General features: G+C 33.8%; 1 protein-coding gene across 1 annotated transcript in view; it reads right to left on the reverse strand.

Annotated features, from left to right (window-relative positions):
• The window catches only part of LOC106871767 (vacuolar protein sorting-associated protein 54), a 434,878-nt gene that overhangs the window by 30,047 nt on the left and 385,601 nt on the right, over positions 1–19,230 (reverse strand). Inside the window, exon 26 of the mRNA XM_052971965.1 lies at positions 11,685–11,779. Within this exon, the coding sequence (XP_052827925.1) occupies positions 11,685–11,779 (95 nt within the window). The remainder of the gene's footprint in view (positions 1–11,684; positions 11,780–19,230) is intronic.

The following is a 19,230-nucleotide window of genomic DNA, read 5'->3' on the forward strand; positions in this document are numbered from 1 at the left end:
AATATAGCAGGAGATTTCACCGCAAAGAAGTCTAAATTAGACTCCTTAGGTATCGTTCTCCTTGTTTATATATCCAAAGTTTTAAATTTAAATTTAAGAGAGAGATTTGATGCTAATATCCATTATTATTATTAGCCTCAAATCTCTCTCTTAAATTTATATATATATATATATATATATATATGGTGGTTGTCCACTCCTTAAACAGAGTTTGACCACCTCCTGCACCTACACCTTAGCCCTTTCATATATATAAAAGCATCGGTTATAGAACAAACATTAAATTTGGGTCCACGACTTTACGTACAACACCTATTTTGATCTGTGCGTGTCTCCTGTTTCTTGTTTATCCTGATGAGGGGGGGTCATCGCCTTGTTGTACTTTAGTGTAAATAAACTGCGGTGGTGAACTCCCGAAATGGCCATAGATATATGTGAATGTTGAATTTGACCTGTGAAGTCTTGTCATTATGAACTCTTGGATGTACTTGTGTGGAGGGAGTAAGACTTTTTTCAAGATGTATGTGAATTTGACATGTGGAAGTCTTTTTACTTATGAACTTTGGACATACGTGTATGAGGGAAGTAAAAGACTTTTTTCAAATATTTTTTTTTAAATTAAAAAAATTTTTTTAAAAAATATTTTAATCATCTGAAAAGTTTAGTCAATAGATAGTTATTTTTATTTTAACCTTTACTAATTTCATATTTGTCTATTAGGTTTTTTGGTAGTTTTTGAATTTTCAGCCGTTTATATCTAACATTTTTGATTGGCCATTCTATTTGTATTTTATTCGTTTATATACTTTTACCTTCATGATAGCATGGGTTGGATGGTTTGACCAGAGCTGGCAAGCGGGAAGGCTGCATCAGACTCCAGCCTGATTTGGCATGGTTTCTACAGCTGGATACTCTTCCTAACGCTAACCATTCTGAGGATGTAATGGGTGCTTTTACATGCCATCAGAATGGGTGCTATTTGCATAACACCAGTATCTTCCACAACTGTGATTTTACTTGGCTTGATGGGTCTTCTTCTCAAGCATGACATAATACCAAAGGTCTTGGCCATTTGTTATTGCCTCTATGAGGCCCAACACTCGAAAGGAGCTTTTTACATCACACCAGCATCGGCCATGATTACAATCTCACTTGGCTTAGTCATATATATATATATATATATATATATGCTTATACAACTTTGTGTATGTGTATGTGTGTGTGTAGTGACATACTAACAAGTTTGTATAGTTTATTTGTACAAATTTATTACCCTTTGCCTTTGTAAATGTTTTTGTCTGTTAATGTTTTGAAAATTGCCTGTATACTATTTTACTTGTCAAGAAAATGTATCTATATCATCATCATCATCATTTAACATCCGTTGTCCATGCTGGCATGGGTTGGATGGTTTGATCAGGGCTGGTAAGCTGGAAGGCTACACCAGACTCCAATCTGATTTGGCATAATTGGTGCTTTTATGTGCCACCAGCACAGGTGCCATTTGCATGAGACTGGTATCTGCCACAACATAATGCCAAAGGTCTCGGTCATTGTCTCTATGAATTCCAACACTCAAAAGGAACTCAGTCACTTTGCCTCTGTGAGGATCATCACTTGAAAGGAACTCAGCCACTTTGTCTCCATGAGGCCCAATGCTCGAAAGGAACTCAGTCACTTTGCTTCCGTGAGGCACAATGCACAATGCTCAAAAGGAACTCAATCACTTTGCTTCCTTGAGGCCTAACATTCGAAAAGAAACAACCACTTTTGCTTCCACGAGGCCCAACGCTTGAAAGGAACTTGGCCACTTTGCCTCCATGAGGCCCCATGCTCCAACAGTGCTCTTCACATTCTACTGGCATGGGTGCCAGTTACGTAATACCAACATCAGCCATGACTACAATTTCACTTGGCTTGATGGGTCTTCTCAAGTACAACGTATCATCAAAGGTCTTGGTCACTAGTCATTGCCTCTGAGACTCAAAGTTTGAAGATCATGTTTCATCACTTCGTCCCATGTCTTCCTGGGTCTACCTCTACCACAGGTTCTCTCCACAGTTAGAGATTGGCACTTCATTACACAGCAGCCCTCATCCATATGCATCACATGACCATACCAGTGCAGTCGTCTCTCTTGCACACCACATCTGATGCCTCTTATGCCTAACTTTTCTCTCAAGGTGCTTACACTGTTGAACATGCACACTGACATTGCATACTGGCTTCATTTCTTTCAAGCTTACGCATGCCCTTGGCTGTCATAGCCCATGTTTCACACATGGCTGTTCGCACACAGGCATCATATAATCTGCCTTTCACTCTGAAGGAGAGGCCTTTAGTTGCCAGCAGCGGTAGGAACTCTTTGAACTTTGCCCAGCCTAATCTTATTCTCACAGCTACACTCTCAGATCATTCTCCTCCACAACTAACTTGGTCACCTAGATAACAGAAGCTATCTACTACCTCTAGCTTGCTCTCTGCCACTTGCAGTTGATGGAGTCTATTTTCTGCACATTTTCAGTGTTTATTGCACCTGTGCATCTTCCACATACAAAAGCTAGTTTCCCTGTTAACCTTCCTCTGATATTGCTGCACCTTTAATGTCTCCAAAGCTTATGGAGTTTCTACCTATGCCTTTTCTACAGATTGAGCAGGGCCATCTACCTGAAGGGATTAGTGATTTGTCTGCCTTTCTACTAACTAAGACTTTAGTTTTTACTAGGTTAGCTCTAAGGGCCTTCAATTCTAGACCTTGCTTCCATACCTGGAATTTCTTTTCTAGTTCTGGTAGTGATTCAACTATAAGTGCAAAGTCATCAGCATAGAGGAACTCTCAGGGACATCCTGTCTTAAATTCATCTGTTATTGTCTGGAAGACTATGATGAACAAGAGGAGGCTGAGCACTGATCCTTGGTGAACCTCTACTTGTACCCTGAATTCTTCACTGTACTTATTGCCAACCCTCACCTTATGGCTTGTACAGCTCTCACCAACCACTTGTCTATCCCTAGTTTCCACATTGGCCACCATATAAGGGATCGGGGGATCCTGTCAAAGGCTTTCTCCAACTCAACAAAGGCCAAGTACAGAGGTTTATCTTTGGCTTGGAATTTCTCCTGCAGCTGTCTTACCAGAAATATAGCATCAGTGGTGCTTTTCCCTGGCACAAACCCAAACTGTATCTCGTCTAAACTAATTCTTTCCCTAATTAGTTGGGCTATGACCCTCTCCGTGACTTTCATTACCTGATCTAACAGCTTGATACTTCTGTAATTATTCATATCTAATGCATCACTTTTACCTTTGTAACAGTTGACTATGGTGCTGCTACACCAGTCATTGGTATGACTCCTTCATGAACCACCTAATTTTAAGCATCTCAGCGGTGATTCCTGATGGACCAGGGGCTATCCATGTCTTCAAATCCTTAATTTCTTGATCTACCAAGGTACTGTCGATTCGAGTAACTCGTCCCTCAATTGGCAGACTCTCCCCCTCCCATTCATTCTCCATGTTCAGCAATCTTTCATAATGGCATTTCCAAGCCTCTTTCCTTGCAGAATCATTAAATGCAAGTGCACCATCATCCATGCAGACACATTTCTCCTATGACATCACAATTTTCTCTCACACACTGTCTTGCAATCCAAAATACTTCAGTTCTTTGGCCCTCGTGGCACTGAGCATAGGCAAATTTCTTCTTTTCTACTTCTCCTTTGGCTTGATACACCTGTCTGCTAGCTTCCCTCCTTGCTATCTGATACAGTTCTCTGCTACTCCCACTCTTCCAGGCCTGTTTCTTTGCTCTAATGGCCCTGTCTACCACATCGTTCCACCATCATGTTACCCTAGGTCTAGTTGGGACTTCGTACTAGCTACAGATTTGCTCTGTGGCTCTCAGCAAGCTGTCCTGCAGGAATTCCTAGTTGGCCTCTATGTCACAAGTTTGTAGCTCTTCCTCCTTTTCATCAAATTTCTCAATTAGGATGTCCCTAAATCTCTGAGCACATGAAGGGTCTTTAAACTTCCAAATCCTTCTTTTCCAGATTGGTCTGCTTCTTGGTATCCTTCTGGCCCGGAGTCTAAAATCACTAATGACTAGTCTATGCTGGGGAATACATTCTTCACTAGGGAGGATCTATGCATTTAAGAGCAACCATGCATCTTGCTGCTTAATGAGAATGTAATTGATCTGGTGAGCGTAGCCACCTGATTGGTAGGTTATCAGGTGGCTGGTCAGCTTCCTGAAGTTGCTGTTGCAGATCAATAGGTCATTTGCATCACAGAACTCCAGTAGTCTTGTTCCCTCTCCATTTTGTGAACCATTTCCATGCCCCACCCCCCATGTACACCATGGAAAATACCAAGCTGCTGTCTGACATGCCCACTGAAGTCCCCAGCTACGAAGACGAGATCCCTGTCATTCGTCTTAGAGGTAGTTTGCAGGAAAATATAATAAAAATGCAGTTCTATATTTGGAATTATGTACATTATTTACATTTGACGGATATTCCTTATCTCTTAAATATAGAATTGTATTATCTAATCGGTACGGAGCCAACATTAGATTTCAATGGAGACATGTAGAGAAACTCCATCAAAAACTAGCTCGTCTTTCAAACCATCTAACTTTCCTGTGTAGATGTAGAGACTCAAAGCTAATACCACCTATCTTGAATATAATGACACCAACGGATTCATATAAAGCTAGAAGAGTAGCAGAAAGGGCAGTACATGCCCTTGTCCATGAGAGGATCCCTTACAACCATTGGAAAAAAACATCAACTAAATAACAAAATCAAAGAGAGGTTATCTTCATTACTTAGGAAAATAACCAGAGATGATGATAGAAAGAGAATCCAACAAGATACAAGATGAGGACAAATATCTGTCAAATGTAAATAATGTATAATAAAAATGGTCCTTCTTTTCATTTGGTAGGCCTACTTATGGGGCATAGGCAGAGATAAGTGATGCTATGCTATTCTGCAAGACTAGCATGAGCTTATGCACTCTATCGCTCATTCTAATTACCTCTATGATCTTATCCACCCATTTCTCTGCTAGAAGTATGCCCACACCACCTACCCCATCACTGTTAGCTTCCCAGAAGATTTTATAACTATGTGTCTTGCCTGTGAAAAACCTGACTGAAGTTCCTCTCCACCTTACCCCTTGGATGCAGCATACATCAACACACCTCTGTTCAAGCAGCTCAACAATCTTGCTAGACCTACTTTTCAATGTGCCTACAAACAGTGCCAACCCTGAGAACTGGGTAAGGGGTGCAAGAGGGAAGATGGGCAGGAGAAATGGTATTGGGTACCTGAAAAGAAGGTTTCCGTAATTGTTTGGTAACAGACATGTCACATCAGTTGATCTCGCTTTAACCTACCATCATTCAAACGTTAAAATTGTTGTCGCTATTGGTAGTGAGTAGCATTGTAAATATAAGCATTACTGTTGCAAATATAAATAAGTCAGTGTATAAATTAATTAATTAGATATATGATCTGCAATTGGTTAGTCCATTATATATATGGAGAAAGAGGTAGGTGGTTTGTTTATTTACTAATAATTTCCTAAAGTAATATATCACCTTTTGGTGCATGCAATAGTGTGAGCAAGTGTTAGTGGCAGGGAAGGAGGGATGAAGGTATGCAAATCTTCTGGTACAGAAGCGAGGCAGAGCACTGTAGGGGTTTCCAGTATTAAGATTAGATTTCTGGTATAGGTGGTGGGGGCAGAAATGGATGGGCACATCGTGAACAAGCAATGGCCAGTTTACTATCCTTGGGAAGAGAGACATGGCAACAGTGAAACATAAGTAAAACAAGAATGCATACAAATTTTAGAGAACAATAGTGAAAACATCATGAAGCAGGGACAGAGAACTAAGATTTTAGGGAATTATGGTTTGAAGAATTAATAGTTACAAGTTACGATAATACATGTTAGTATGACGAGTTAGATGAATGAATGAATGAATCAGGTGATTTAAAAACAAGAGAAAAATCCTTAGCTTATATCTGTGTACATATTGATGTGTGAATGTGCATGAGTCTTTAAATGTAAGTGAAAGCATATGTAATAATGTATGAATTTATGTAAGTGTATTTATATACATTTATGAAAAGGTTTTGTAACTGTGCATATGATTATGTATGTATATCTGCACATGTATATAGGTAAATATCTATGTGTTGACTCACATATATAGGAGTTAATGTGCATATGTATGTGTGTGCATATGTGTATGTACACATATATGTATGTATGTACAAATGTATATACGCATATACTTAATGTATGTTCACATGTGACTATATACATGTATGCATGTTTGTGTGTGTGTGTGTGTGTGTGTGTGTGTGTGTGTATATATATATATATAAATAATTTGGGATAACAAATTTTCAAATCAATCAGGTGCAAACTTTCAGTGTTATATGCATCTACATATCGTACTTTGGGGTCTTATTTATTGCATAATTTATATGATAAATAAGACCCCAAATTATTTATATTAATCATACAATTGGTTCTGCTACTAGGACTTCTTATATATGTCAGAAATGGATAGTTCAGGTAGGATTGAGATGATAGAGTGGAACTCATCTTTGAAGGATATACCTATCCCAGCAGGAAAAAATATATACAGGACCTAATTAACCAGCTAAAAAACTTTATAAATAGAATGAAATGGAAGGATCACTACTACAATAACAACAATCCTAATAAGAATAATACTAAAATGGAAAATATAGACTATATAAAGAGAAACTTCAAATCTAGGCAGGGACCTCCAAATAATAGAATTATTCAGGACTTTGAAGAGAAAATAAGGAATATGGTGAAAAATATCAAATTAAAAAAATACCTTAACAGACACAACAAGCAGCTCAGCAACTTAGCTTGGAAAATAGAAATATTAAAGAACCAGGATGGAGTTATAGTGTATTAAAGAACCAGGATGGAGTTATAGTATAAGACCAGGAATTTATATAGATTGAATACACCACTTTATGATAAACTACTAGAAAAGCAAATAATGAAAAAATATAAGGTAGTTAATAAAAATTATTTAGATGATATTAACATAATTTCCATAAAAATCATGGTTAAATATGGTATTGAAAATAGAACTGAACCATATGTCCTGATTCATCCAAGAAGAACGATTAAAGACCATAAGGATGATTTTTACTCAAACCCCCAAGTAAGATTAATATTCCCTAGCAAGTCAGATATAGATAGACTTAGTAAATTAATATTGGATAAATATAGAGGTAAATTAATTAAGTTAGGTAACCTTAAACTCTGGAATTGTACTCGAGATACTATAAAATGGTTTAACAATATTAAGGATAAAAATAGATGTAAATTCCTTCAAATTGATATAGAGAATTATTATTTATCTATAAATGAAGTGGTTTTAAATAAGGCCCTGTCATATGCCATGAGAAAGGTAAATATGTCATTTGAAGAAGTAAAAGTAGTGTTGGCCACAAGGAAGTCCATTATAAAATATAAAGATAAACTATGGGCAAGAAAGGACACTAGAGATTGTTTTGATGTACCCATGGGTGCCCCGGATTCAACCGAGGTTACCAATCTTGTAGGTTTATATCTCTTATCTGAACTAGAAATAGAATTCACAAATATAGAGGGTGGTCTTTATAGGGACGACCTACTACTTATAACTAGGAATTGTACTAATAGGTCATTAGAATGCATTAAGAAGAAAATGTACAAGTTCTTTAAGAATAATGGCCTAGGAATATCTATAGAGAATGAGCATTATGCAGTAAATTATCTCGATGTCAACCTTAATCCTGTCACTAATAAGATCCACCCATTCCATAAGTTGAACGAAAACCTAAAGTATATTAATTCTTCAAGTAACTATCCTAAATCAGTTAAAGAAGCTTTAATAAATAATATAGGTAAAAGAATATCTATGCTATTCTCAGATTATGACACTTTTAATAAACATGCTCCATATTATAATAAAGCATTAAAAGAGGCAGGATACAACTCTAATATAAAATTCTTTAATTATTATGAATACATTAATAATAATAATAATAATAATAATAATAATAATATAACAAGTATTCCTATTAAAACTAATAATAAATCTAACAGTAAAAATATGAATAATAATAATAAAAAACAATATAACATACTAAATAAAGATAAAAATAATAATAGTAATAATGATAATGAGAATATGAGCAATAGTAAGAAACATAGTAAAGTATACATAAAGAGATTTAATATACCTAAGAATAACAATTTAATACCGATGATGTCTACTAATAATGATAATATAAAAAATATAAAAAATAAAAAGGATATTATATGGTTAATTATTCCGTATGGGGATCAAGTTATGACTAATATTATTAAGGAGACACTTAAAATAGTAAAATTGGTTTTTAAAAAGGACAATAGTTATTCAAATATATTTTCCAACAAAACCATAAGAGTGGGATACTGAACATCGAGAAATGTAGGCAATATCATTTCCTCTATAAATAATAAGAAATTAAATAATTATTATAATAGCATAATAAATAATAGCTCTAGCCATAATATTAGTGATAGAAGTCTTAATCAACATATAGAAAAATGTTCATGTTGTGATAAGACTAAATGTAAGTTCTCTAATAATTGTAATATTGATAATGTAATTTACAAATGTATAGTTAGCTCTAAGAACAATAATAATAAAATTATAAATAAGGCTTATATTGAATCAACAGCTAATGATATTAAAAAAAAGGATATCCCAACACTACCAGACCTTTAAAAGTCCCAATTTAAGTAAGTCTACAGGCTTAAGTAAATATATATGGGAATTAAAATCTAGAAAAAGAGAGTACACACTTAATTGGAGTATAGTAAGTAGAGCCCACTCCTATAATATTGGGAATAAAATGTGTTTATTATGCATAACTGAATTTATGAAATTACTACAGTCTTGAGATGAATCACTAAACACACATGATGAACGAGGAGGTAAATGTAGGCACCGAAGTAATTTTACAGTTAATAAAATGGAGTATTGAACCCCCAACCCCTGAATCAAATAACCACATAATTTTATTTCTAAAGCACTTGAAGAGACTATATAAATAAATAAAAAGAAATAATACAATAATTTAAATAAAATAAATATATTAATTAATTATTACTAAAATTATATAATAACAAATTATATATACCTCCCAATATAGGTAAATTTGAAAATAATAATAGAGGATAATTTAAAATTAAAACTATGTATATGTAATAACCCCACCCCCTGGTACTATTCACCTATAAATACCCATAGCTCCCTGCTATCGTCTTCCTCAAATCACCATTTTAGTACCAGCAAAAAAAAAAGGAAGATATGTATTTGAATTTTTCTTGTTATATATCACATTTAAACACAGACATTTTTATTCTGATGTTTAATCTTATATCTCACATTCTGTATTTGACATATACTTGATTTTACATGATTGATATATATATATACTAATTCATATTTATAATGTATAATTTATAAATTTTAATGCTTAATTGTATTGCTTATTTTTAAAGGGATGTAAAATCAGATATATAATATTTTGAAATAGAACCTGAAGATGTGTTGGAATAATTGTAAATCTGACGATTGCATATATGTATTTATATATGTATATTATAGAGGTATACAGTTGTGTATATGTATATATATTGTAATCTTCCAATACTGAAACACATATAGTTCCTTCATATTTAATAAATATAAGTATTAACTAAAGTAGGATATAATTAATGAAGTATATTATATACGCTGCTGGTAATTTTGGTTATATCTTTAAGTTTTATTTTGTGATGTGCAAACTGATACCATGAGTTTACTGTCAGATATACTCATTAGGTTATTTTTGTATTATCTGAAATAGAATACCCGCATATCGATTAATCCCCCAAAATTGAATTATATATATGTGTATTCATGTATATATTTGCAACAATCTCTTCCCTGAAAAAGGAGGCTTGTAAATATTTGCATGTATGTATGTAAGTATATGTGCATATGTTGGTATGTATTTGAATGCAACTATATATTTGTATATATGCATATGTATGCACTCTCTCTATCTCTAATTCCCTCTTTCTGTTTTGACCTTCATCAGGCAGTGTGCTGAGTGACATTGCTGTGTTTACTTCAAAAGTTGTGAAATTTGTGTTTTTGTGATCATGTGTATGCTGTAGTCTGCAATTTTATCATGGACAAGAACAAAGAGCCAACAGGGAAATTTTGTGTTAAACTTGGGAAGTCTGCTATAGAAACACTGAGCATGTTTTGGCAAGATTATGGCAATGAAGCAATGGGTCGTATGCAATGTTTTGAGTGGCATAGGCACTTCAAAAGTGGAAGAACATCCCTGGAAGACAATGAGGGATCTGCAAGACCTGCCTCAAGCATCACCTCTGAAAATGTGGTATTGTGCAACAAGAATTCATCCCCCAGGGCCAGACTATCAATCGAGTTCTACTGCAATGTTTTGAAGCATTTGAGGGAGGCTATTTAGTGAAAGTGACTAGATCTGCAGAGCATGAAGAATTGGATTCTTCATGATGACAATGCAGGCATCCTGTTACTGAGCTCTCCTCACTTGTAAGTTTTTCACCAAAAACATGGTATCGCTTCCACAACCAATCTATGTCAGATTTAGCACCTGCAGATTTCCATCTCTTCCCCAGGATGAAATTGCAGCTCGAAGGCCACCGTTTTAACAGTATTATTGAGTTCTGGAGTGAATTGCAGAAGGTCCTCAACTCGATTAGAGAAAATGACTTTCAGGCTGGATTCCAAATGTGGCTGGAATGCTGGGACCCACAAGGTGACAATCTTTGATGCCACTTTGTGTCACATTATACAGATAAATTCCTCTATTTACATAATATTGAGGTCTTATTCATTTTTTTGTTGTCATACCATTACTATTAATATATATATATACACCCCCACCTCCACCCACATATCCACATATATAAATATATATATATTTATATATAAATATATTTATATATATATATAAATATATATATATATATATATATATACACACACACACACACACACACACATATATATACATGTGCACATATATGTATCTACATACGTATATATACACAAATTTATAGACACATGCATGTATATGTACTTCTTTTATTAGCTACTTTATGACATAATATGAAAAGTTTTACAAGTTCTTTCCTTTTTTAGAACATAAATGATGAAAGCAATATATGAACTGTTACATGCGTATGTATGTGCACACACACACACACAGTAGAGTTGTTGACTAGACTAAAGAGTCTTTTCAACTCTAGAATGACTTTGTTCATTTATCATCAGTGTTACAGAGAGTCCTGGAGGCATTTTATCGTGTAAGGTTGATTTGTATCCCATAAGACTAAAGTATCCTCACTACCTGTGATGAGGTGAACAAAAGAGAAAGCAATGATAGAAGAACCAGGATGGATGTGTGAAGATTGCAAAATGATAGAAACAGAGTATTTTAGCACAAGAGGTTGAAAGAGAGGGAAAGAAAGAGGGTTGAATGCTAATACAAGTAGATAGATGGAAAATTTAATGTGCATGTGTTATATATTAATAAAATTAAAAACATACCCATTCTGTGGTCCACCATCATTTGTGACATTCAGTACCAGTAATTGTTGTCTTAAAAGAGTCACAAAATTATTATGAATTCGTTGAAAGATACTCTGGAATATAAAAAATCACTTATATTGTTGCAGGCATTCTCTTTTAGCTGATTCTGCAGTAAAACAGTGTTTTGTGTTGAGTCAAAATTTAGTAATATTTTGGTAATTTCTTTCCTTTATCTGTCAAGTTATGACAAAAGCATTCTAAGTAGAGGCCATCGTGTTGTACCATCTGAAGCCACCTTTCTGCCAATTCTTTAATCTTACATTAATACCAGTTCTTTTTCTTCAAAGTAAAGAACTCCTTAAGCGCAGAAAGTGAGCCATGGATTGGAACAAGTAATAATCCAAAGGAAATATTTTTCCACAATCCTAACATGTATAAGCAGTGGTTAACCAAGGGCTATCTTCCAAAACATGTCGCCAAACATGGGTGTTTCGAACACAAGGTGATGCTCTGCATCTGGTGGAATTACGAGGGGATAATTCACTATGAATTTGTTCTGGACAGTCAAACCATTGATGCCAAACTACATTTCAAACAACTGGAGTGGATGTATGCCAGTATACCACAAAAATACCCTGCATTGGTTAACACAAAACAAGCTCATACCACTCAAACAACCTGGATTAAACTAATACTACCTTATACCACTCAAACAACCTGGAATAACCTCCTGGAACTTGAGGGAATTGAACTGATGCCACGCCTAGTGAGCCATGGCTCAGAACAAGTAATAATCCGAGGGAGCTAAGTCTGGACTATATGCCACACCTAGCTCCCTCGGATTATTACTTGTTCTGATCCATGGCTCACTTCTTGCATTTGCAATGGTTCATCAACCAAAATGAGGAAGAAGCTTCAGTGAATGAGTTCTTTGCCTCAGACAAGAACTGGTTTCAGCATGGGAACAAAGAACTGACAAAAAGGTGGCTTCAGATGGTATAACATGATGGCCTCTACTTTGAATGTTAGGCTGCTTTTGTTGTAACTTGACAAATAAAGCAAATAAGTTATTAAAAATATTGCAAAACTTTTGATTCAACACAATATTTTGTTTGTAAAGACAATACATTATATATATATATATATATATACAGTGCAAATTAAGATAAACACCAGTATAAACATTTAGATCCTACATATGTTTCACCATTGTAGATGACTGGAACACAGCACTGGATATTTCAAGTGCAACTGGATCATCTGCAATGAATTATCTAAAGAACACTTTATTGCATTCTCTTAGAGATATTGAAATATCTCAAGTTAGATATAAGGTGAGGTAATTTCTTAGTATTTAGAGAAGGAAGTAAAAAGCGAGCAAGCTAGTGGTGGAAAGAAAAAAGGAAGAGAGAGAATGTGATGGAGAGAAAAAGGAGGAAGACAGAAAAGACTAACCAACATAGTACTAAACAGGATGAAAATAGAGGTATACAAGTAAATAAATGAATAAAAACAATAAATAAATACATAAACATATATATATGTGTGTGTGTGTGTGTGCATAATCTGGACAAAATCTCTAGATACTCGGGAAGAATTTAACATTCTCTTGGACTTACTACACCCAATGCTCCAATTTACAAATGAGATGTATAGTTCCAAATCACCATTTGTAGACATCATTCGATCATCACCACCGATATAAACTATAAACACACAGACATACATCAATACCTGAACTTTAAATCATGCCATCCAACACATACAAAACGTAATATCCCATACTGCATAGTCAGAAAAATTTGTACCATTGTGTAGGATGTTAAAACCAAAGATAAAACTCAAAAAATTTCTACTCAAACAAAAACACCTGTCTCTACTTATAGAAAATGGTATACACCATGCTATAGAAACACCCACACAACAACTTAGGGCAACTCAAGAAAGAGGAAAACAAAAGCAGGTCATAGCATTTATAGTGACACACAATCTGTGTCACCCAAATAGCTTTAGCATTGCCAAAGCATCGATAAATTCAAACTTGTTTTAAATGGATAATGATAATAATAGTTATAATAATGGTGGTAGTTGTAATGATGATAATAATAATAAGTAATGCTGTTATTACCAGCAGCAGCAGCAGCAGAAGCAACAGCAACAACAACAATAACAGTGATGGTGGTAGTGTTAACCGTATCAACATTGACTTTACTGAAGTGTAAAATTTCTGGAAAATTGCATTTTGGGTATTAGTCTATAATTCAAGTTTAATTTTTTTTTCTAAGGGTACTTACTAAAATTGCTTTGCTGAGTTTTCCTAAATCTGATTTATTGGGGCAAATTAGTCTAACTTGGGTGTTACTTAAGAAGTTATCCTTATGGTCCTTAATTGTAATACAAGGTCTAATAGGTGTAAAAGGTTCTGTTCTATCATCTATATTGTAATCAGTCATAATTTTCTTAGTGTCTAAGTTGATTGTTTTAAGAGTGCTTCTAGGAACTACTTTTTATTTTTTTGTGATTTCTCTGTGGATGAGTTCATAATAAGTATTTATGTCCATGTTGTGTCTTTGGTTTTGTCTGAATGCACTATTATTCCTTTTTTAGATTTTAATTTGCCTGCCTGTACAAAGATAAATTTGCCTTCTCTAGATATAAATAATTGTAGGCATCTTCTCTATTAATGGCACCCATAGTTCTTCACCATAGAAATAGAATTCAATTCTTAATGTTGGCATAAACTACTTGTAATTAAGTTTGGTTAACAGATTTACTTACCCAGGCCCCTTTTATGTAACCCAGCATTAATACCCTTAAACTAAGCTATCTGAGTTTTAAGACCCTTCTCCCATACATAACTAAATTATATTATATTGCATCATTTTACTACTCCTCAAAACAACCTTTACACTCTCTTATAACCATATAATGCCACCTCTCTTAACTCTTAACATAAATTTAGACTATAGAGTGCACAAGTATCCATTCACCTACTATACACCCCACCTTAATAGTATCTTGATCCCCCACCTTAATAATGAATGAATTTGTATTTGTAACATACTTTACCATCCCATGCTTGTTTCACTTTAGTTTATTCTAGACCACTCTAAGTCAGCATTGGTCTACTTCTATTGAATGAAGACCCCCTATTGGATTTATACATCTCACTACACCCACTCCCACAATGAAATATTTATTTAACACTTTAATACTAACTTGACACCCCACACCCCCTTTTAGTTATGTATTTGCTTGATTTTTGTTTTGCAGTTAGCACTTATCTACGTGCTATTAATATTATTATTTTTGTGATTATGTGTATTAATACTTGCACTGGGGATTATTTGTTGAAACTAGCATATGTAAGTACCCATGTATGTGTTAATATAGCAATAAAATATATTACAATTATTCAGGTACATAGATGGGTGTGTACTTGTGTGAATGGATGCTGTATGTGAGTATGGGAGTGTACATAGGTGTGTACATATATATAGGAAAGTTTTGTGGTTTAACCCTGCATTTAATATTGCTGTAAAAACTAATATAGGTAGGGAATTTTTAAAATTAGTTTCTAAACATTTTCAATCTAGCCATAAGTTCTATAGAATATTTAATATTTGCAAAAAACTTCGCCTCTTGTATTAACCAGCATAACACGAAAATTATTGCAAACAACTACAGTCCCAAAGCTAATGTAAGGAACTGCAACTTCAATGATATGGCTTGCTGTCCATTGGAAAGAAAATGTCTTGAAAAAGGAATTGTTTATAGAGCCAAAGTGCAAGTAGATGTCTCACAAGAATATAAAACATACACAGGGGCTTCAGAAAATTCATTCAAAACTCGATTCTATTCCACTGAAATTCTTTCTGATACCCCAAGAATAGGACAGCAGCTAGTCTTGCAAAGCATGTCTAAGTTCAAAGAAAATGGCACTCGTCCTTTCAATGTAACCTGGGAAATTCTAGAAAAGACATCATCATACAGACATGGAGCTTATAAAAGACCACTGAAATGTAATCTTTGCTTCTCAGAAAAGTTCTTCATCCTGTTCCAGGACAAAAATGCTTTGAACCAGAGATGGGAGCTCTTAAATATTAAGCTTAAGCTTTGCCAAGGTTTATTTTTATTGTTTACACACATATTTAATTATGTTATATCAAATTAATGAACAATTTCCTTATTTTAACATTTTAATATTATATACACCAGACCGTCTTTTTAAATTGTTTGTGTATATACGTTATGATGTATATATTTATCTTGATGTGAAGATATGTCTCTATATGTTCATGTGTATGTATGTATGTATATGTGTATATATTTGGATCTTTTCTCTTTAAACGGCAGATTGAGAAATTAATTTTTTGTAACTAAACACTGTCAAACTTCAGACACAGGTAGAATGTGTCATATAAAACATCTTTTACTCTTAGTGTTGTTGAGAAAAGTTTATATTTTCAAAGTTATTTCGTGTTAAAGTTGTCGTATTTCGCTAATTTCAACCAATGAATGACATGTATTCAGCTGAATAAAATTACTGCTGTCTTTTGTCAACAACAACTTCCGGCAGTGTATATTTCGTTTGTCACTGTTATTTATGACATATTTCATCTCAGTTACATTTGTATGAATAAACGAGTGTATCTGAAGCATGTTTACTTCATGGCACTACCATAATCGTTCATGCATTTCTACTGCTTTTAGTTTTTTTCCCGTTTTTCAGCTACTATTTTTGGAAAGACTTTTTTGCCCCCGCCACCTCCAATTTCTTCATTGTTCACTTTAAAACCATAACTCTAACCCTAAAACCAGTACAAATGCATGAACGATGTCATAAATAACAGTGACAAACGAAATATACACCGCTGATAGTTGTTGCTGACAAACAACGACAGTAATTTTATTCAGCTGAATACATGTCATTCATTGGTTGAAATTACTGAAATACGACAACTTTAACATGAAATAACTTTGAAAATATAAACTTTTCTCAACAACACTAAGAGTAAAAGATGTTTTATATGACAAATTCTACCAGTGTCCGAAGTTTGAAAGTGTTTAGTTACAAAAAATTAATTTCTCGATCTGCCGTTCAAAGGGAAAAGATATAGTTTTTATATATGTGGGCATGTATTTCCTTACATATTTTTTGTATATTTGTATGCATGTCTATGTGTGTGTATTTGTAAGTATGTTTGTATTTATGTAGATATTTATTGTATATATTTGTCTTGCCTATATATGTCTGCATACATATGTAGCCTGCATCCGTATGTTTAGCGTATATATATATATATATATATATATATAGGAAAGTGGTTATACACCATTAGGTGTACACCAGCTTTCCTATATTAAATCTGTAGAAATAACAGAACTCAGATTCCGAACTATCAACACAACAATATTTATTTACAGAGGAAATAGGCAGCACTTCGCCCTTTGGTTGCTGAGACGCCGTCAATGATGTTGAGAGGTTATTTGTCTAGCTCCAGAGTTGGAATGTTGGAGACACTGCTTGACACGTCCATGCTCATGGCCGGCCGGCCGAGAAAGAGAATGAAAAGAGCGGGAACGTTTTAGATGTTGAATTCCACGCATGCGTGGATAAGGATGCAGCAATGGCGACTGTGCCTTTTTGGCGCCAATATGACGTCACTACATATATATATATATATATATATATATTACAGATTGTTTGGTATGTGCATATACTGCTAAATGTATATGTAATCTAGCATGAAAATTTTTTTAAACAAATATATCTTTTAATTTATTAATATTTTACAGCTAATTATTTACCCTGGGTATTCAGGCCTTTTCCTTCTTTATAAACTATTTTTGATTTAAGGTTTCCTTCGATTTTCATAATATGATTTTAAACCGCAATTTGTTATTGCATGCAACTAGTTACTGAAAAGACTTAATTGTTTTTACTAATATCACATTCATATTAATAAACTGTTGGACCATTTCCAACCCTAACCTGCTTACTTCCTAACTGTCTGAATAGGTTCCTCTCAAAATATTTATTCCATAATATTATTTTTTAATCTAGTATTTACTACCCTAAGTGTTTTAGGGCCCCTTACAACATACTCCATCTTCCTATTCATTTATTTATTTATCTTACCCCATATAATGGTCTCAATAGCTGGTCTTTTGTTTTTAAATTTCAACTGACCAATTGCATCAAACATTATATCTTGGCCTATCTAGGGCTAAACCACCTACTAGTATATAAATAAATTACAAGAGAGTATTGTAGTTTGCTGGAAGCATTGTGTATTGTTTGTGAAATATGTCTTGAAAGGCACAACAATGAAGAGTGGACTATAATAACTGTTATAATTTAATTATTCATATTCTGATATAATATTTTGGAATATAAAAATTCCTTCTTCAGATATTGCTAGGAATTGATTGAGGCACTGCTATAATCGGTTATAATTCGATTATAGCAGTGACTTGAACAATTGCTGGCAATATCTGATGAAGGAATTTTTATATTCTGAAATATTATATCAGACTATGAATAATTAAATCATAACAGTTATTATAGTCCACTCTGCATTGTTGTGCCATTCAAGACATGTTATATTTCATAAATAAATTGCATTTAACCGATTAGCACTTCATCATGATTAATACTATTAATTAGCACTACAAACATAACTATTATAAATTATTATGATTAATATAAAACCTTACTATATCTACACCCCTTCTCTGACTAAAACCTATTGGTGTATCCCACAATTATTTTTGTATTTTTTTTATCCATCCTACTCCCCCCCCCCACCACCAACCAGTACAAAGGATTAATCCACCAACTGCTATTTTGTTTTAGTCTTTTACTTAACTGCCCAAAGAGATACATAAGCAAAATGGTATGATTACAACAATATTCAACTTTACCCTTTTTCTTCTCTATGCTCTTCTTTATTTATTCTTCACTCTGATGAAGCTCTTTGTTTCAGATTGGTTTTATTACCAAATGTGATTAATATTTTTACATACTTTTGCATATCAATGGCAATACCATACAACACTGGAAGCAGAAACAGCTGCTAGATGGGATGCAGTCTATTTGCATTGAATTAATAAATAATAACTGATGTAAGTCAATTGTTGCTAATCAGTACTTCTCCATTTTCTTTAAATTTTGATTCTTGATAAACCCGTGTTTATCCTTGTCTTTACCTATAACTTATGAACATAATATGTTTGCATATGGATGCTAATGGTTTAATATAGGTAATATACCAGTAGTGTAATGGATACTTCTATCCCTTAGACAGTTATTTTAACCTCTAGCTCAACTAACCTATATATATATATATATATATATATATATATATATATGACACATATACATATATATAAAAATATTTAATATGAAATGAAATAAAGTAAAGATAAATTGAGAAATAATTTTTAAAAATGAGAAAAGTAAATAAAAGAATAAACAAATTTAGATTGGTGGGTGGGTGAGAAAAATAGAAAAAGCAGGAAGTGAAGAGAAGGGAGGGTTGGAAAAGTGCAAGTGAGTTAT

Source organism: Octopus bimaculoides, chromosome 11 (genome assembly GCF_001194135.2).
Source record: "Octopus bimaculoides isolate UCB-OBI-ISO-001 chromosome 11, ASM119413v2, whole genome shotgun sequence".
Classification (NCBI taxonomy): Eukaryota; Metazoa; Mollusca; class Cephalopoda; order Octopoda; family Octopodidae; genus Octopus; species Octopus bimaculoides.